This window comes from Loxodonta africana, chromosome 6 (assembly GCF_030014295.1).
Source record: "Loxodonta africana isolate mLoxAfr1 chromosome 6, mLoxAfr1.hap2, whole genome shotgun sequence".
In the NCBI taxonomy this organism is placed as follows: Eukaryota; Metazoa; Chordata; class Mammalia; order Proboscidea; family Elephantidae; genus Loxodonta; species Loxodonta africana.
This window is the reverse complement of record NC_087347.1, coordinates 95022257-95043685: the sequence shown is the minus strand read 5'-3', so window position 1 is coordinate 95043685 and position 21429 is coordinate 95022257. Positions and strand designations below refer to the sequence as shown.

General features: G+C 39.1%; 1 protein-coding gene across 6 annotated transcripts in view; it reads left to right on the top strand.

Annotated features, from left to right (window-relative positions):
* FMNL2 (formin like 2) overlaps positions 1 to 21429 on the top strand; it is a 349026-nt gene that overhangs the window by 250100 nt on the left and 77497 nt on the right. For all 6 annotated transcript variants that reach the window (XM_003406014.3, XM_010586319.3, XM_010586318.3 and 3 more), the window contains exons 5-6: positions 6182 to 6265; positions 9270 to 9422. In XM_003406014.3, the coding sequence (XP_003406062.1) occupies positions 6182 to 6265; positions 9270 to 9422 (237 nt within the window). The remainder of the gene's footprint in view (positions 1 to 6181; positions 6266 to 9269; positions 9423 to 21429) is intronic.

Genomic DNA, 21429 nt, shown 5'->3' with positions numbered 1-21429 from the left:
ATGGGGCGACCTGGATCCATGCAGGGGTGAAAGACAAAGTCTGTGGACCACTTGTACCTGGACAGGAGCAGCTTCTGCTCTGAGTTTCCAGATTGGGGGAGCTGGCAGAGTATTTTTTCCCCCATTTGTTAATTTGTTCTTTCTCCAAGGCGCAGGGAGAATGGCTCAGGGAGTGTAGCAGGACCTCTCTCAGGCTCAGGGAAATAAACTATTACTGAAGCGATCTGGGTCAGAGGGAGGAGGGATCAGATAGATGGGAGAGAGTTCTTTCAAAAGGAGGAGCTATTTAGATCCATGTGGTAAATTAGACAGAACCGCTTATCTCGTGCCAAGAGCGCTATAGATTCTGGAGGCATGCATAGATTCTGTACACTGGCTTGGTCCTGCTGCGGTCATTCCAGGAGGTTGAGGCTGTGCCACCTTGCTTGCCTTCTTTCGCTGAAGCAGCCGTGTCCTACTACTGCTAGCCCTGCCACAGCTGTGCCAGGGAATCGGGGCTGAGGTGCTCCGGCTGAATTGGCAGCTCCTTGCTGCTTCTATACCGCCTCTCCCTCCCCATGTCACTCAGTCTGATTTCTTAACTTTGCCTTTGATGTTCAGGGTTCCTAGCTTGTCATATATATAATGAATTCACTTGTTTTTTCAGGTCTTTGTTGTAAGAGGGATCACCAGAACCATCTGAGTACGCCACCATCTTGGCTTTGCCTCCTTCTTGCAAGCTTTTACAACCCCAGGCACTGTGTAACAAACTAGGAGGTGGAACAAAAGCATTCAACATATTATTAGGCCAATTAACTGGGATATTCCTTGAAACCATGACTCAGTGAACTTTTTATCCTTTGCTATATGAAAATCCATTGTGCTGTCTTATACTTTGAGTGAGTCTTTTTTAACCTGTGCATGATTTTCTAACACCATATATTGGTAATTTGGAAATATTGTTTTGCTGATATGAAAACAGCTTGGGGGCAGTGTCTGACCTCTAACTTCACAAGGAGGAAGGAGAATCAAGATCAGCAGCCTAGGGTTGATTCCTTTGAGGCGGAGGTCAGGCATGCTTCCCCTTTCTGCCATCTTTACCAATTCTCAGCACTGTCTACATCTCTGCTGGGTTGGATAATTTATTGCAGTGGCCACACAGAACGCACAGACAATACTCAAAATTTTGAGGTTTTTTAGGGAAGTAACAGGTTGTAATTCAGGTTCAGGAACGCTCAAGATACAGTTCTTCCATTAGGATAGCCTCTTCCCAGCTGTGCTCGCAGGCACGCCTCTCCGTGGCCTTCAGCCTCTACCCAAAGGCACTCAGCTTTCTCTCTCCTTGGGCTGGGAAGCCCACCACACTGTCCTCTGCTGCTGGGTCTCTCTCTCTCTGTCTCCTAGGTCCAGGAGCTTCTAAGCACAGGAATCCCAGGTCCAAAGGATGCACTAGCTCTTTTTCCTTGGTGTTGGTGGGATCCTCTCTTTCCTGCCTCTGGGGGAGCTCATTGCAAGCACAATGGAATGGCAGAACTGACCAATCCCTTTTTTTGTTGTTGTGTGCGGTTGACTTGATTCTGACTCATAGCGACCCTATGGAACAGAGTAGAACTGCCCCATAGGGTTTCCAAGGACTGACTGGTGAATTCAAACTGCCAGCCTTTTGGTTAGCAGCCTGAGCTCTTAATAACCATTTTGCCACCAGGGCACCAGTCCCTTTGGTGGGCCACGATTACCCTGTCACACAGTCCTGCCCAATTACTTGGTTGAGAGTTAAAAGACCACAGCTAGAAAGGCCACACAAAAGTGATCCATCACTGAAACTTTAATCTTAAAAACGTTGACAACACTTCATTATACAATGTAAAAAAGTCACATTTGTTAATAGTTAAGAATCTCATCAGAATGTACTTTAAGTTTTGTGAAGCTGTGAAGCTCTTGATGGTGACTAGAAGGTTTCCAAAATTCTCATTTTGCTTACAAGCTCAAATTTTATCATGGACAAGGAATACTTTCAGGTGTTTTCCTTGAAATAACAGGCTCACTTCACTTATTTTTGAAAAAAAATGTTTGCCAAATACCCGAGACTGAACGGCAATAGTTTGTCAGCCATTTTTGTGAGTCAAGTGGCATTCCATGAAAAAAGTGGCCAGCTTAGCTTGTAACTCAGACAATTACACAAGTGCTTTTTACTTAGACAACCATGGTACTTATGTATGACACAGGAATGCTCTATGTAGGCTTTGCATATGTGTCGTACAGAAAATTAAAAATGATGTGTGTACTCATGGAGCAAGCTTTAATAAAATCAGTTTTTATTGCTTCAAGATGACTTTTACACCCCTGAGTGCTCAGAATGAAGAATACAATAAATAACTGTATTCTTTGGTGCCATCAGTTTTATGCACTATTCTGTTTGTACCATCAGTGTGAATGTCAATGTAGTGTAAAAGGCAACTAATGTCTTAATATTTTTGTGAAAATAGTTTTTATCACACGCACCCCCTGAAATGGTCTTGGGAACCCTAGTGATGTGTGGGCTACACTTTGAGAACCAATTTGTGACGCTGCCTCACAAAGTAGATTTGGTAACCAGTGGTGGTGAATCTGAGTGATGCTTATCTTCCTTGTCAAGATTTTTCAGCAATGACGGTTCTCACTGTCTATCTACAGGGCCTCTCTAAAGGAATCTAGCAAAGGGAATTCAGTATTTGTCCCTTTCTCTTGTGTGTCTTGGGGCAACTTTGCTTTCTTAGAAATCAAAATTTTCCAGATGAGGACAGTGAGATTCTAAAACTTTGAAAGACAGAGAGAAAACCGTGGTAGCTCTGAAATAAAACTTTGACCAATCTACAACAAAACAGTGACTAACATCTGCACTTAGATCCTTCCCTGAATCCAACTTTTTTCAGAGCTATTTTTTCATTATCCCTATCTTTTTAGCTCCAAAACAGCTGATTTGGAATTTGCCCATGTTCAAATTTACAACATATGGTAATTTATTGAGTCTGTGAGGTATTCAGTAAAAATGCATACTGTCAGAGCCAGAAATAATTGTGCTCTCCATAACCTATGCTCACCCAATTTGAAACTGTTTGCAGATTGGAAATGAATAGAAAATTATGTGTGTCGTGCACGGAGGTGAAAATGGAAGTAATTTAATAGTCATTACATGGACATGTACATGAATCTGCAGAATGAGGCATCCATGTTAGATACAAGATACTGCTTTGAAAGTTGGCCTGCTTTTCATCTTCACCTATTTTCTTTTCATGCTCTTTCGTTCCCACAGACATTCACTCTTACCTCTGTTCTTTCTCTTACAGGATATCCCGAGGTGGAAAGAGATGAGGACTAGGGAACAAGTGATGGTTATCTTTTTCCTTACAATCCATAGCCTTAGTGCTGAAATGAAATGACTTTGCTAACCTCATAGCACTTGACAGAGGGGGTAGGGTAGCCAGCCTGGGAGGATTTATGTCTTGTTCTTTCCGGTATCACCTAGAGGTGTCAGGGCCAAGCCAAAGACCCAAGAAGGATCTTGTATCTTAGAAAAAAGAGGTTAACTGCATGACCTTAAACCAGAGGCAGGGACATGTTATACTCAGCAGATGTTTTAGGGATTGAGCAGCTGGATCATGCCTTTCACTTTGAAAATTGTCTTTAAGGCATTTTCACTCAAGGTTGCTAAGTGGAGGCATGGCATTGGTGGGATGTTGAATTGCAGCAAAAGAAGACAATACACTGTGTTCCTGTGTCAAGATAAATGCACATTGCCACTTTGACTCAAGAGAAGAGTAGCTCTGGCTGTACTTGGCTTTTTCCACTTTTTTTTTTTTTTAGCCTTGGGTCATTTGCCTCTTATCCAATTTGTGACTGAACTTTCTAATTGAGATGGAGGTGCGATGGCTCCCTGGACCATCTGTACTCTGTAGAGGCAGTGTCTGGAAAACAACCAGAAGGACCTACCATAACCGTTTTTCTCAGTTCCCAAATTAGAGTATTATGGGCCCCTGGGATAGAATATCTGAAACTGAGACTGCCCTGAAGAATCTGGATCCCATGGTTACTTGTCAGTATTAAAAAGATGAGTTCTATGCCTGGCAGTGGGGCTTTTTGCTGCACACATTCAACCAGGGGCTAATTAAATCATGTAATCAGAGTCCATAGGCCAGAGCAATGGAAAAGCCTAAGAGAAGCTAAGGGGCTTAAATTTAAAGGGAAACTAATCATTCAATTTTGATAGAGAGCTTCATCCTTTCTTATGTCTCCTGCTAATGGTAAAAAGGAAAAAAAAATCTTGTACTATTTCTAAGCTTCTAATTATCGGCACTTAAAAATGTGCCCGGTGTCTCCTGGGACCTGGTAGCATAGGGAGTAATTAAAATCACTCAAATAAAAATAAGCATGCAGAAGCGGATGTGGTGAGATCATGTATGTGGTTGTTTTGAAAGGTCTGGTTAAGTGTCGACCAGTAGCTAGGCCCTTTAGTTTTGTTTAGACGTCATAACAAAGCCACGTTGTGAGACCTAACTGGTAGTATTTTCTTTGCCAGTGTTGCTACTCTAGGTCTCCTTTAAATTAAATGTTGGTGCTTACATGTGGCTATATTAAAAAAAAACCCATTGCTGTCAACTCACAGCAACCCTATAGGACAGAGTAGAACTGTGCCCTAGGGTTTCTAAGGAGTGCCTGGTGGATTTGAACCACCAAGCCTTTGGTTAGCAGTGTGAGCTCTTAACCAGTAGACTGCCTAAAGTACTGTGGGGAAGATTTAGTTGAACTATCTATTTTTCCCACCTTTCTGCTTCCTGAAACTACTTGCGGATCTGAATTTACATCATGGAGATGACAGGACTAGAAGAAAGAATGAAGCTGAGGAGAAAACAAAAAACACACAAACACTCCCCACCCCAAAACAAAAACAAAACTATGTCCTGAATCCACTGGATTATATCTTCCTTTAAAACAAAAGACTCCAAGGAGTTGCTGATCCTTAAGGGCGCACGTGTATTTCTGGGATTATCCTACTATTATTTTAATAGCTAGCGAAACTGGCATCCACAGTAGCTATAATACCCATTGCTGGCTTACCTTTTGGCTTGGTGTTCAAGGAGGAAGCAGCCATTTTGGAATGTAGTTGACAGTAGTATCCCAAGTGTCATGCAGGGATTGTTGTTGTTGTTAGGTGCCATTGAGTTGGTTCTGGCTTGTAGCAACCCTATAGGACAGAGCAGAACTGCCCCATAGGGCTTCCAAGTAGCGACTGGTATATTTGAACTGCTGACCTTTTGATTAGCAACTGACCTCTTAACCATTAAACCACCAGGGCTCCATTCAGGGATAGTAGTGGCCTTTTATACTTATTTTTTTTTTTATTTGTTGGAGTTTCAGAGTCCAAAGGTTTAATCAGGTACCGTGAGTTCTTTGTAACAGATGAGTCAGTAAGAGGAATCTTAAAAATGGAATAGCAGGTATTTATCCTCAGTGCCTAAAGGTGCTGTTTGACCACTCTGCTTTATTTGTCTGAACTGCTATGAGGAGCAAATAAAAATGTGTAAAAATTCTCGGTGAACCATTAAGCACCATTCAAATGCAAGGTGACTTTATTATTATTTTTAATTCTGACAAAAGATATTTGTCATATCTTGGCCTTGATGATGGCATATGGTACCTGCAGCTTTTAGCATTCATGGAAAAAATTAAGCAAATTATTATACCTATTGAATTTCCAGAAGCCCATAAATGCTGGTCTCTCACTGGCTAGTTTAGTGGTTTCTACCACTTAGGATGCCAAGCAGGAGGTGAACATGGATTTGGAATCAAGCCTGGACCTCAGTGGTTATGTCGTCATGTCCCCAGTCCGCCTCATTCCCCATGTAATCTTGGAACCTTCAGCAAGCTTGCTGTGGATCAGATGTGGTAGAAAAAATACACGTGACAAGAAAGCTTCGTATAAGCTATCTTAAGTTTCGAAGCAGTGAAATGAAAGGACGGCACATGTGCTGTGCATGTTTTTCCTTCTGTTTATTCTTGCGCGCTGAAATGTTGTGGCTTTCTTAGTTGCCATATCCTGCCTCAAGTGAAATAATCTAGGCCTTACTCCATATTGAATGTTTCTGGTTGAAAAACAAAACTTTCCTCTGTATCCTTTTCCATGGCAGGGCACGAGATGGACCTAATTTTTTTTTCCCCCCAACAGGTGGGTCAGAGAGTTTTTGAATGAAGAAAACAAAGGTCTTGACGTTCTGGTGGAGTATCTGTCCTTTGCACAGTACGCAGTAACGTAAGTAAAACTTGGTCTGTTTGCTTTTGAATTTCATATGGTCAGCGAAGATGCAACTCAGTGGTAAAATTATACCCTGTTTTTTTTACTGGGATGGGGGCGGGGAACGACAGTGTTTAAGAAGGTTTGTTTCTGTTCGGGTAACCAAAAGCGAATCACATAATTGTTATTAGAGATGTATTTAATGCAGAAATAAGACAGATGATTAAAAATAACCCTTACAGAAGTACTTATTTTAAAAAGAAGTACTTTAGGGCTTGAGTTATGAACATTCATACGGTAGAATACTCTATTAGTTATTGAGAAAGGTTTATGATATATCGTTAAGTGAATAAAGCAAGATGCAGAAGAGTGCTGTGTCCATTTGTATTTCAAAAAATGAGGTACATGCGCATATGTTTGTATATGCTAGTAAATGCAGAGAAAATGATAATGACGGTAGATACTAAACATAGTGAAACTGTAGAAAGGGGGGTAAACAAGAGACTTTTCCTTTTTACTTTATGTACATGTGTATAGTTTTGGCTTTTCCCCACAAAGCTGAGGGAGAACAGAAAAACATCCATTTTACTTCACCGTGCTTTTGTTGTTTCATAAAATCCTCCCATTTGCTAGGCTCCTGGAATGATTTACAGCAGGACTGAAAAGTGTACATTTGAATGATATTTTCTTCTCCACATTTCCTCCTTTGTTCAAAAAACATTCCAATATCCAGATGTACTCTTACACACAGACTGAGGAAATAATATCATATATTTAATGTGACTGAGACGTTTCAGCTTAGGTGGAGTTTTTTACTCTTCACATCTTCTTTTCAAAAGCAGCAACTTGTTTTTCATAATGACTCACTTCCAAAAGTCCCAAGATTTAACAGGATGTTATCTTTAGTGATCTTCATCACTTCCCTGAGAATTTGTGAGGAGAAAGCTATAATTATTCCTACCTTACAGATACAGGAACTAAAGTATTAACTGAAACTGGCTTGATGAGTTTCGGCTTTGACGCCTCTCATGTGTTACACGGGGTAGACTAAGAAAAGCCAACAAACCAGCTCTTCCTGAGAAATTATTCTCTGAAATAAAATCCTCGTTTTTATACCCTAGTAAACCCAGTGCCATCGCATGATCTTCTAAAGGATATTTCTTAACTATCTCCATTACTCCATTATATCAAAACACTGCTAGTCTCTTTACACTTTATATTACTAGGACAAAACAGAATAATATTACCCTGTTGTATATCTTAAAATCTGGAATAATATTCGTGGAATTAAGGAAGGGTTAAGTAACTTCAGGAAAAATGGAAAAGAATGACATGGTATATATTATATGTTTGCTGTGATTAACCCTTTACCTCCATCATAATAGGACTTGGAAACCAGCTTTCCCAAAGTACCATCATGTGGGACCAATGGGGAAAGGTAGTGCTACTGAGAGGAAATTCTACTCCAAAGTGTGAGATGCTAGCCAACAAAAGATCAGAACTTTATCTAATCTTGTACCTTTATGGTTTTTTTGTTTTTGTCATTAGCCTTATATACCCATTGTTGGTTTATTGATTTTGGTTTTGTTTTGCTCTAATTAGATAAATTATATGCATATGTAAGTTCTTTATTGAAACCAGTCTGCAGAAAACTTTCCCTACTATTCGCCAGCATTTGACAATTTTCTAGCCCTTGGAATGTGAAACAATGGCTACACTCCATCCCTAAAATAAAAGCATTCCTTAGGGTGAGTCTTTATGTTTTCTTCTGTATGAGAGGAAAGGACAAGCTGAGAGGAACGTAAGATACAGTAAAAAAAAAAAAAAAAATACATAAGTACAATAGGCATGAGTGATCTTGGAGGATCCCTCCTGCCACTTCGAACGTCACCTTGGCTTACCGTCTCCAGTCTCGATTATAGGCCTCTGTTTTTTGTATTTAAGGCTGTGTTTGGTTACTCATTTCCACCTCTCTTCTTGTTCACTGCTAACTGCATCCAAAGTTATGACAAAAGTGTCTGTGATCGAACCCATACTCTGATTTAGTACAACAGTCTCGGCTATCAGAATTAGCATTTAATAGATTGAGAGCATCATCTAGTTTTCAGATAATGACCATTCTTAACAAATATTTTATTTTGGCAATCATATGTTTTATTTCTAATGCATATTATTGCATTACTTTCTACAGTATGCTCTAAAATCTTGCTGAGGGCATTAATTACAGCTATCTTAACGCTGCCTTCTCTTTGTCATACTGTTTGATCAGGTGGCGTTTGGTGAAATTGTACATAGAAACTATGAATGAAATGTTTTTTTTGAGAAGACAGTTACTGACTCTGGGAGGAAAAAAAATGCATGGAACACAAAGCCCTGTCTGTTTAAAAACTTTCCTAAAATTATACAAGAATGAGCAACTTAACTTGCCATTTATTCTAACATGGTTAACATGAGTAATAACCCCAAAAAATGTCAGAGAAAGGACCATCTTACTTTAAAGAGTACCACATAGGGAAGAGATTCCACAATCAAAGCAAATCCATAGCTTCAATAGTAATGTATTACATATGGTTGGAAAAGTACACTTGCCAACACGCTAGGAGAAAAAGCTCAGTGAAAATTGATGGATAGGAATAAATTAGTATAAGCCTACCATATTGATTTGTTAAAGCAAAATGAAGACAGCTGTAGGATTTCTTTTTCCCCCTTTCGCCATAGCAGTGTTAGCAGTTGGTACGTTAGCATTTCTTAATAGTGAAATCCAAATAATACAGCACTGTGTAATTTTTGCTTTTATTCAGTTTTTCTTTTGCCAGGTCAAGTATTTGTCGTTCTGTGTTTTTGAAGTGAACGCTGAGCCTGTGGAAATTCTTTTGCATTTCCTTTTTAGTTTTTCTCTTCCTGCAGAGACTCCCCACATTAAGGTACAGATGTGGAATAGGAAGGAGAATGTTGTGTGTACACATGTATCTGTGTGGCTGTGAGTTTTTAAGTCTTCAGTGACATTTGTGTTTTGTTTTAGTTTTGACTTTGAAAGTGTGGAAAGCACTGTGGAGAGCTCGATGGACAAATCAAAGCCCTGGAGCAGGTCCATTGAGGACCTGCACAGAGGGAGCAACCTGCCCTCACCTGTGGGCAGCAGCGTGTCCCGCTCTGGGAGACATTCTGCACTACGGTAAGTTCCTTTAATCAGGAGGCAACTTTGGTAGCATACGCTACAAGGTTTCCTCACTTCTTTTGATGATCCTGGGTAATGTATTGATGTATCTTGCCACACAGCATTTTCATTTTCTTGCGATTCCAAGTAAATGTTTCTTTAGGCGTTAGTGGGATCATCGCTCCGATATACTCTATAGTTTCTGAAAATAACAGACTTTCATTCAGCATAGAAAGTGAAAAAAATCTGCTTCCAAATGATTCTACGGACAGTCCCTGTAGGCAGATAAGTTTCTGAAACCAGGTGGATGTTGACACTGTAATTTAGGCACTGGTTCCTGGGTAGAGGCAGCACTTTGAGATTTGAGGATCTAAGGAGCCCCTTGTTGCCATTCTTGTCCTTCTCCTCCCCTCTCTTCCTCCCAAGGAAGCTCAGGTGTGTGTTCTGTGTCACGGTGATCTCTCGGGACATGTTTTTTGTCATAGGCACAAAATGCTATGCTGATAACTGTGTTAATGAGATGCGTTTAAACGTTGTTTCTTTGGTTAGATGTACTTCAGTTATAAACCTCATATTTTCTCTTAAGGATTCTCTCTCTAGTCTCTCTTGTCTGAAATAGCACCATGCTAAGGGAGGGTGAGTGCTGACCACCTTGGTACTTGAGTGGAATTTTACACCACTGGGACAGTGCTAATTATATATAAAGGGTTCAGTTTACAAAATACATTTTAATTTGGTTTTTCATCATTTCTTACCTGGAAAATATAATATATTTGCCCGTTACCACTTAACAATGATTCATTTATCTAATTAATAATTCACTCTGTGTGTTTTTGAGTTATTGAAGACTATTGTTTCCAGTAGAATGGAGGAGTCAGGAAAACATGGGTAGCATTCCAGGTCCAAAGAGGGGTATAACCCTGAACAGTGGGATGCAAGGACACCAAAGGCCAGCTTGATCTTCTTCATAGTTAGCTCAAGGTTAATCCTGCTAGAATTCAATTTAAATTGGAAAGAAAGACCAAAAGTAGGAAGCTAGAACAAGATGGAAAAGCTATCCTGAAAAATACAGGGAAGCTGTATGACATTTCTGGTTGGCAGGTATGCTTGAAGATGACCAACTAAGAAACCAACATCATATTCTTTTTTGTGTTTGAACAGTTTCAAGCTCAGGAATGGAACATTTGAATTTCCTTTGACTCAGCTTCATGGTTTCTAGTAACTTGAGAAAGTCGATATGGCGGTAACACTCATGCCACTTGTTGACCTGAAGTTTAGGTTTTTTTTTTTTTAAACAGTGTATGTCAGTGATAGTCCAGTTCTGTGGTTCATGGATTTGTGCCCGGATTCTAATTCTGTGTTTGGTCATTTAATAGATCTGTGACATAAAAACAGGAATCAGAAGTACCGGCATGTGGTACATGTTGTTTTTCATATACCCAAAGATTGTTCACATTTTTTTTTTCTCTTCCTCCTCCTCCTTTTCTTCCCTTTCCTTTTCTGCTCCCCATACTTACTTTACTTTTTGGCATTCTTTTTGCTGTCCTTATTTCATTCCACCATCTCGTTTCTTACCGTCTTCTCCTCCTCTTCTTTGTCCTCTCTCGTCTTATGGACTCTTTTTCCTCCGGTTTCATTCATCTCTTACACCATCACCAGATTGGTTTCTCTGCCTGAGTATCTTCAGTCCAAATGCCACCAGAGCTGCTTCTCCCCCTGTTGCCTCTGGAGCAGCTTCAGTTTACACACTGATGATGAGGCTTCAAACCGGAAAATCTCGTAAGTCACGGGTGAAAATGACACCCAAGAGAGCTCGGAGTGCATGGTGGCAGGGTATTACAACTGTCCTCCATGTTATAATATGATAACCTTATGGCTTTGTGCCATCACCCTCCACTGGGATAAAGCCCACACTGTCTTTTAAAGTCCTGTACACTCTGTTATCATATTATGATTCTTCATTTTAAGAATTTGAACCTCTAAGGTGTATTGCATTTTTATTAATATTTTTTCTTTTTGGGGGAATAGAGAAAAAGAATATTCATGTTTTATAGAGATTCTTTATTCTGGTCTCTTTGTTTAATTAACATATACCTTCCATATTCAAACGCAAATTTTAGCTCCCTCATCCTAATCTCAAGATAATGTAGATACAGTAATCTTATTCCATATTCCTTGATAAAATGGGTAGGGGAAATTTAAAATAGCTCATAAATGGCACTTGATTAAAGAAAAAGGGAAAAACTCTCTGTTCTAAAATGTGAGATTTCAAAACAGAATTCCAGTGTTGACATAAACTCTTCTCTTTGAATTTAGACTTTATTTTCTAACTGTGGCGCAGTGGAGCAGTGGTTAAAAGCCCCACTGCTATCCAAAAGGTCCACAGCTCAAAACCACCAACCACTCCTTGGAAACACTATGGGGCAGTTTTACTCCATCCTGTAGGGTCTCTGTGAGTTGGAATCAACTCAATGGCAAGGGTTTTTGATTCAAAATTGGCTAGTAAGCATTTTATAACATCACACCCACCTTGAATTATTTTGGCACTGGGTTATTGGATTTTGAATTACCATAAATTTGTCTGATTGGCCAGATGTAAAAATGTTGATATTGACGCCGTAGAAACCTAGATTGTCCTTTTTTCAAAGTTTAGAGCCTGGTGTGCATTTAGTTGAGATTTCTGTCAGCGTGGCTGCAGATCTAGCTATACATTACATGATGCTGTATATGAACGTAGTACATGTTAGATCAATGAAGACAAAGGCAGCATTATTTCAGATGCAAGAAAAAGTAATGTTTAACTTTTAAGTATGTCAAAATTAATCCCATTAGATTTGAACAAGAGGTGACATAGAGAATAAATAAATGCTTTAAGTCTTTATAGAAAGGAGTGGAAGGCTAATGTAGGGCCTGGCAGAAGGAATAGAATTCAGACTGGGGCTCTGGACAATGGCCAGACGTGGTCCTCAGGATGAGCAAAGGGTGCTCTAGGTGGTGGTATGGTGAAAACATGAGCAACACTTTATATCAGAGATCAGGTGTATTTGGGAAAGAGGGAGGAACGTGGCCTTTCAGGAATACAGGGCTTGTGATGGAGATGGAGGCTGTATATAGAGAGAGAGGATCACAGACATACCAAGCTGGAAAAGGCCTTGGAGGTCATCCCGACTGACTCATTTTAGCCGTGCTGAGGAAACCAAGGGCCACTTTTACTTTAATATGTTAAATACTATTAATATTTCTTCCCAAGCTCCCCAGAATATGAGTTTTTCTGTCTTTCCTGACATTATTATTTTAATGATATGGCATTTCATGAATAGTCATCATCTGACTCTTTACCACCTATATATTGAGTGGATTTACAGGAAGGCATAAAGAGTTCAAATTTAGGACTTTGTTGATATATTTTAACGTAGTAACCCCACTCCTGAACAATGTTTTTCAAGAAAGTAATTTTTAAAAGTATTTTAAAGTGGGCGCAAATACACACAGACACACACACAATTGATAACAATTTTTAACTGGAGCAAAAATCTTTTACTGAGTGTCCTCTGTGTGCCAGGCACTGTTCTAAGAGCCTGCTGTGATTTAAGTCTCACTGTATAGGGTCGCTATTAGTCAGAATCGACTCGACAGCAGTGGTTTGTTTTTTTTTTTTTTTGGGCTCTCATATGAGATAGCTATTGATATCCTGTTATCACTAGTAGGAAACTTAAGCAGGTAGTTAAACAGCTTACTGGGGTGCAACAGTAAGTGAACGACACAGAATGTACAATAAGGTGATTTGAATCCCAACTCACTCATCATGCTGTTTTGCCTATTTATGTAGGACTTTTTTCCCAATACATATACCGTTTGGATGTCAGGGCATTCACATATTGTCCTTTAGGAACTAGAGTGCCAGGCAGATTAGGGAACTCTGTTCACCAAGCCCCGGGCCCACAATGCCATGCCAAACCCACTGCTGTTGAGTGGATTCCAACTCAGAGTGACACCGTAGGGTTCCCAAGGCTGTGAATCTCTGTGGAAGCAGATTGCCATGTCTTTTTCCCATGGAGCTGATCACTTGAACCACTGCGCACTGCATGAGGTGCTTGTTGCTAATTCTTCCTAGAAGATGTGCCTTTTTTTTTTTTTTTATCTCACACAGAGGTGCCAGATGAACTAGTAGAAACCCTGGCCAATACGACAGCATGTTTTACAGCCATTAGAAAATAACGGCATATAGAAATGTTAAAAAAAAAAAAGTCTTAAATAAATGGCAAGAGTAGGACAGACAAAGTATTATGTATTTATACAATTTTTATTTCCCTCCATTTGCAAAGGAAAAGAAATTGAAAGTTTCGGAAGTTCAAATGGTGATTACTTTTGCAGGAGGGAATGGTGAACTTTTTGCAAATTTTTGTTGTTATGATGTTTTTGAATGGATATAAAATGTATATTTAATATAAACTCATGAATCAGGTAGAGAGAGGCCCTATAATGAAGAGCCTTGAATTTTGGCTTTTGGTTTTTAGTTGTAGATAGTGGAGTTGAAAATTGCATGAGGCAATCCATCTTTTCAGGCATCTGGGTCTGGTGGACTACACTGGATGGTGGATGGAGGAAAAGTTTGATGAGACAGCCGATACTTGGATCTAAACATGAGATACCTGAAATTTAGAGTATAGAGCAAAGGCCAGATATGAGACTTGGTAGTCGAAGAGATAAAGGAAAGAGGACATTTTGTGCATGATTGATTAAAAAGAGAAATAGAGCTATTTAGTAGAAACAAAAAAGTCGGAATCTGGATGGGACCTCAGACATCATTTAATTCAACCCTCTTGTTTTATTGGTGAAGCAATTGAGGCTGAACTCTGAGGCCTTATTCTTCAAGACATTACCTAGTTCTTACAAATCTATTTCCATGTTTAGGCTAAACGCTCATATGGTTTATTGACCTTTATTGCAACGAATACTTCTGTTCATAGCGGTTTTCTTTTTAATCTGTGTAACAGTCACAGTTCTGTACCATCTTGTTTATAACACAAGGGGGATTTTAGAAGAGTTGACCGCTTTCAACTTCTTTTATTTCAACGAGTAGCATTTTACCCTCAATTTCAATTGTTGGGGGGAAAATCACCTAAATTGTTAATGTAAACCATTACTCTATTGCATCACAGAAAAGATGTTTGAACTCTATAGTCTGTTAAGCTGAAGCACTTTTTATCTTGATTCACAGCAAGTGGCAGTTGCCAATTAAAATTTTAGCAATTTAGCAGAGAAAACACTGTAAAGGAATGGAGGAAAAGAATGTAGTAGTAGGGAGACATTCATAAGAAACATCTGAAAATTACTGCTGAAGGAGGAGAAATGTTGAAGATACTCTTTAGCATGATGGACTGTTAACCTGAAGATGTGAGGGAAAATGACTACAGAAATTACTACAAAAAAATGCAGTAACTATCTAAAAATAAAAACCTTCTAAATATGGCATACTTTCAAAAAATCCATCACTATAAACTTTCAGTTTTTCTTTTCAGCATATTTGCCATCAGAAGCAATTGAAAGTATTAGATTGTTGTGTTTCAGAGTTTTGCATTTTTTTGTTGTCTATCTGAAGTTGTAAAAAGAGAAGAATGTACTTGAGCTTAAGAAAGTACATTCCAGCTTTTCAGCTTGGAGCTTATTATAGTGATCCTGCTCATGAAAATGGTGACAGCTTTAATTATAGCTTGTCAGTGTATGATACCAGCAAATGTAACTGGCATTTCCCACTGTCGGCAAGAGTGACTTCACTTGTTTCACCGCTTTATTGGGTCTTTATCTGCGATTCTGTGGAAATGGAAAAACAAGACAATCTGTCCAGTGCATCATTGGTGATCTGTCTCTCAGATTGGTGGAGATGATAGGGTCCAGGACCTGCCCCACATGTTGTGGAGATTAAAGTAATAATGCCTGTAAAGCACCTGGCACAATAATGGATAATCAGTGGTGCAGTGGTTAAGCACGTGGCTGCTAACCAAAAGGTTGGTGATTCAAACCCACCAGCTGCTCCATACGAGAAAGATGTGGCAATCTTTTCCTGTAAAGATTTACAGCCTTGGAAACCCTATGAGGCAGTTGTATTCTTTCCTCTAGGGTTGTTGTGAGTTCTAATCAACTAGGTAGTAACGGTTTTACACAGAATTGAAGAAAATACTGAAGTGACTCAGCAAATTCCTGTGGCTTTGTTTTAGTGCCACCATTAGCAAGATGTGTTAAAAAAAAAAAAATTTTTTTTTTTTTTTTTTTACATACTTAATATGTGAAGGGTACATCGCTAAGTGCTGAGGATGCAGTAAGATGGATTGAAATATTTGTACCTGATTCATGGCTGATGAAGGGCTTTTTCATAGTTACCATGTTTTCATGAAAATTATGGGCAGTTCAAGAATTATTAACCCCATTTTATAGGTGAGGAGATTGAGGCTCAGAGAAGTTATGCCGTAGCTAGTAAGTGGCAGAGTTGGGAGATATAATCAAAGTCTTCTGATATCTTTCTACTATGCCACAGTGTTATTTATCTCCAATCAGACTGAGAAAAAGTATATATATGTTTGTGTGCCCCCATGCATATGCACCAGTAACATGTTTCATGTCATCTGAGTACAACCAAAATAAGGATATGGAAATTCAGAGGCTAGAGTGAGCAACCAAAGGTAGGAAAGATTCATGAGATTTGGTCTGAATGTGGAACAATTAATGAGTAAGACCTGGAAGAATGGTTAGCAAAGAGGAGGGAGAGGTAGGAAGAATGGTGTGAGCCAGTGGCTCAGTGGTAGGACTATGCATGGGTTGTTCAGGAAACAATGAGTAGATGAGTCTGGCTGGAAGTAGTTCAGAGCGAGTTTATGGAATATTTTGAAGTCCAGGCTATGAAATTGTAATTTTAGCTCATTGGCAGTGTTCCATTGGAGGTTTATGAAAAGAGAGGGATAATTTGGGATGGGCACAAATATTTTTGTTTACAAGTCACAAGAGTTAGATGATTTTCTTGGACCTCTTTTACACATGGTTATCTCCTGACTAATTAGGCACATAGTAGCAAATGCCTTTGAAAAAAGGAATAGAATGAAAATTCAGACCAAATTTGCTCTTCTTATGATGGGTTGATACCCTGTTCCTTCACTTACTCCATTCAGAAAGCATGTATTGCAGCGTTTTGATTTGTAGGTCTGTTCCACCTGTCATTTGGTCCTTTCATGGGAGATACAGACAAACAGAAAATTTCGGTAACCGATGAAGAGGTTCTTTAAAAGTTTTGTTTACATCTCTGTCTCCCTCTCTCAACCTCTACCCCACTGTAAACTATCTGGATCCAACTATTTCAACTGTTTCTTTTGGCTGTAGAGACAGTCAGAAAGTAAATGTTTGGCTCATTTTTTTAACATCGTATATTTTATGAGTTTAATTGATAGAAAAAATATGCCCAAGTGATGTCATGTCTGAAGGGTAAAAGAGAGGAAACCTAAAACCCCAAATCATGGTTATAAGTTCTGTTAGCCCAGATCTTGGAACCAAAAAAGACTCTAGTACATTAAGCCAAATTATGTGATACGACCAGTTGATTTTGGATTCCAGTTGAGTTGAACCCTTACGTTAGCTTCCAAGGGAGTTCTAATTACTGTTCCTTATTTATAGGTAGATGTTAGTTTGATATGTGAATAGTTTATAAAACTGTTTGAAGATACTTTTTGTAAGAGAAAGAAATATATACCTTTTCTTTTTGTCTGTTGCCGTTAGGATTTAGATGCTACAAATCTCACAAATGTTGGCATAAAAAACATCTTTGCCAGAACTCTGGGAAAGCCTGGGTAGGTCAATTCAGAAAACATTCAAGATTCTGCAATAATATGCAGTTTGTGGATAATAGAAGCTCAGAAGGAGAGACAGACATTTATGCCACCTACATACTCATATATCTAAATGTGTAGAAATACATAGATGCTAAGACCATAGGTGGGTGATCTGACTTATTTCACCGTATCACTAGATATGAAGAGCAGCTTCCATGTTAGTGCTAAGTCCTTGCTGCTTTACATATGTTATAGATTTCATAGTAAGTCCAGCAATTGATCACATCTAGCTTTTGCTCATGAGTAACAGTCTTTTCTCCTATACTTCCAGAATTTTCATAGATATACCACTTATCACTCACTCTTATGTTTATCACCCATTGTTATTTAAAAATGCACTGCTTTAATAAAGCTCAAAATTATTTTCTTTTTTAACATCTTTACAATGAATAGTGGTTTAAGGACAGCAGAACTGACTAACCAGAACTCCAGCTAGGACTGTACATAATTCAAGCTGCAAATGTGTACCTAGCAAGAGAAATTCCTGTGTATATAGTCTATAGTCAGTCTGAGCCATCAGAGCTACTTCTCCAGGTTTTCTTTGCTGGCCTCCCCATTTTTTATCCTTGGGTCAAAAATTCAGGTTTTACTCGCTTTGTCGTTTCTCATTAGAAAAGTTGACTAATGATGTCATTCTGAAGGGCTTTCAAACAGAAGTACCTTCTTTTCCCAGTAGCATCTGATGCTAGTGCTGCACAGGTTGAAACGCTCACTGTATGCTTCTCAGCAGATTCCTGTTCAAAGTGTGAAGTAGGTGGCAGTTGTCACAAGAGTACTAAATAGGAAATGTTTTATGTCAGTTTCTTAAAACATTTTGTAAAAATTGCTTAGTTTTTATGCCTATCACTCATATTACCGTTAACTTGTAATTTATTATTTCATGTGCTTAAGCGGGCATAAAATGAGTACGAGTAGTAGAGTAATTTCTGTTCGATTTTGATCCTTAAGTTAGTTTTACAGTCTTTTCCTTTCTGTATTCACAGAGGTTTGTGAAATCTAATTGGCAGCTTTTCTGAGATTGGATCTCATGTTTGAATGCTGGGAGAACATTTAGAATTTTTGTTCAGTGCTTAGCAAAATAGCAGGCAGTTTTTGAAGTTAATGGAGAAGAAGGTCTGAGAAATTTGATGGTGTTAATTTCCCTGTGAGGTTTCTGTCCAAATGACCTCTTAAACAAGATTTCCTTAAAACTTGAAACAGCACTAGATAACTGCTCCAAGTCCCCAGAGAGACTTGATTGTTAGAGGACCTCGTTAGGTCTGTTTCCATCCACTTGAAGGAATTGTTACCCTTCAGAATGAATATGTATGGCAGAAATGATTTCTAAATGTCTGTTGTGGAATGTCAGTGAAAATAGTGGCATAAGGGCCTCTCATCCATAAAAAACAATGAGAAAACTGGGAAAAATGGTCAGAATCAACTTATTCAGAATTCTAGAAATTAGAAGCTTGCAGCAATCTGGGGAGTATTTAGTCAAGAAAAATGGCTGAATTCAGTTAACCAGTGAGCTTTGTGGCGATTTAACTAGTCCTGTTTAGCGCTACACCCCACCAAGCTCCATGATAGCTTTGGAAACCAACAGCCTGCAATTACGGTAAAACTATCTGCCTGGCAGCAAGTGGAGGGGGCAGAACAGAGTTGGCGTTCCTGTAAAGCTACATTCCCAGAGAATTAGTATTATTTGATCTTTCTAGTAGTTCACTGGAAGACCCCACTTGCAAGGCTTGTTTATTTGACCTGACATGGAACACTCCCAACTCGAACAGCCTTTTCCCCAGGGGCCTTTGTTGAAACTTTTAGAGGCAGTGTTTAACTTTACAGCTGTCCAAGGCAGTGGATAACAAACAGTTGGGGCAAACGGAAGGCTAATCAAAATGTGTAAATGGAAAAACTGGGGAATTAGATGTGTTTAGGGACTTTGAAAAGTTCCAGCATAGTCCTGGGAGTCTAGGATACCATGTGCACGTGTCAAGTTGTGCACATGTTCAGGAAAGACCTCAAAAGGCCCTAAGTTCTTGCTGCTGACTGACCTTGAGGCTCTGCAGAAGGAGGAAGTGAAGGCTAAGGCAGAGTTATCAACTACCAGGCTGAATGTTGAGGAGGTGCCTCAACACACACACAAACACAGACACAGACACCCACACCCACACCCACACCCACACTTTCAGAGGTGCTTGGCAAAGCCTAGTTGACTTATTGGTTTCAGACATTTAAGGAAATCTCTAATCATTGCCTGACCACTAGGCTAACTAAGCATACGCTGCAGTGGCTACACATGACAAAGAATACAGAGTTTCCAGAATTATTTCAGAGAAGTCACTAAACCAATAACATTATCATCAAACAGTAACAACAACAAATCCTGGGGAGGAGGGAGATTTTGATTTCCAGATTTGACACATTATATTATTTAAAATGTCATTTTCAGCAAAAGCATGTGAGACATGTAAAAAAAAAAAAAACTAGGGCCTACACAGGGGGAAAAAAAAAATGAAAAACTCCCTGCTAAAGACCAGGCATTGAACTTAACAAAGACTAAATCAACTATTTTTAGTAGAAAAAGCCACATCTAAAAAACTAAAGGGAAGTATGAGAATGATTTCCCACCAAATAGAGAATATCAATAAAGAGATAGAAGTGATAAAAAATAAATAGAAATTGTGGAGTTGAAAAGCACAATTGTGGAGTTGAAAAATTCACTTGAAGACTTCAGTAACAGATTTGAACGGGTGGAAGGAGAAATTGGGATACTTGAAGATAGCTTAATTGAGATGATCTAGTCTGAGGATCAGGAAAAAAAAAAACAAACATGCTCAGAGACCTCTGGGATATTCTTAAGCATAACAACATGGATATAATGTGAATCCCTGAAGAAGAAGAGAGAGAAAGGGACAGAAAGAGTACTTGAAGAAATAATGGCCAAAAACTTGGTGAATATGATGAAAAACATTAACACATCCAAGAAGCTCAAAGAACTCCAATTAGGATAAATATAGACAGCCACGCTTAGAAACTTCACTGATGTCTGTTGTGGCTCAGAGTTGAATGAGGTTGGCTGTTACTTGCAGTGACCACAGAGAGAGTCACATTAAATCTTTGAGTCAGTAGTGGGGTCATTTCAGGGTTTTAGAGTGTTTAAAATTACTAGGTAATGATTTCCATGTTCAGAATATTTCTATGTGTATGCCATTGTGGTGAGGAGAGTTTAGAAAGGAGAAATTGAAACTAATTGAGTATGAACGAATGACAGTTATGTTATTCATTTTCTTATTTGGCCAGAAAAATACATAATTTAAAAATAAGCAATTTAGTGTGATTATTTACTAATTACCTGCTATATGTGGAACAAGGAGCCCTGGTGTGCAGTGGTTAAGCACTTGGCTGCTAACCAAAAGGTCAGTGGTTCTAACTCACCAGCTACTTCACTGGAGGAGGATGTGGCAGTCTGCTTTCATAAGATTACAGCCTTGGAAACCCTATGGGGCAGTTTTACATTGTCCTGTAGGGTTGCTATGAGCAGGGCTTCCAATCTGTTTCAAACCCCTGCTGAGAATTTTCATTTCTGACAGATTCCCTACTGAGAATTTACAATTCCAGCCCAGCTATACTGAGTCAGAATCTACATTTTAAGAAGATCCCCAGGTGATTGTTATATATAACTTCCTAGGAACTTCTTTGAACCATTTGGAAGCCCTGGCTATGAATCAGCATCTACTCTATGCCAGTGGATTTATATGTGGAACACTGTATGTGATACTAAAATGTAAATAGCAAAGGGCTTATTACTTTCATAGGTCTCAATTTAGTGAGGGAAACAAAGCCATGTAATTAATGTTACTGTTTGTTCAGTAAGTGTAAGAATGGTTGTCCGGATAATGGCCTGAGTTAGGCCTGCAGCAGTAAGAAGGAAGGTATGACGTGAGAGAATTCTAGGAGTAGAAGACTAAGTTTGGTTGCAGTTGTACTTGGGAGATGAGAGAGAAGGAGGAAACAATATGTAGATACAATGGTCTGGTCTTTTTGGGGACATACGACCAGGACTCACTTGCACATGTGTGTATAACTGCATTCTTTCACACAGTTTCATGGGACTCACTAAACCACTGAAGCCTGTCTTGAAACCTTAAGTGATCCTTGTTCTTGTAGCT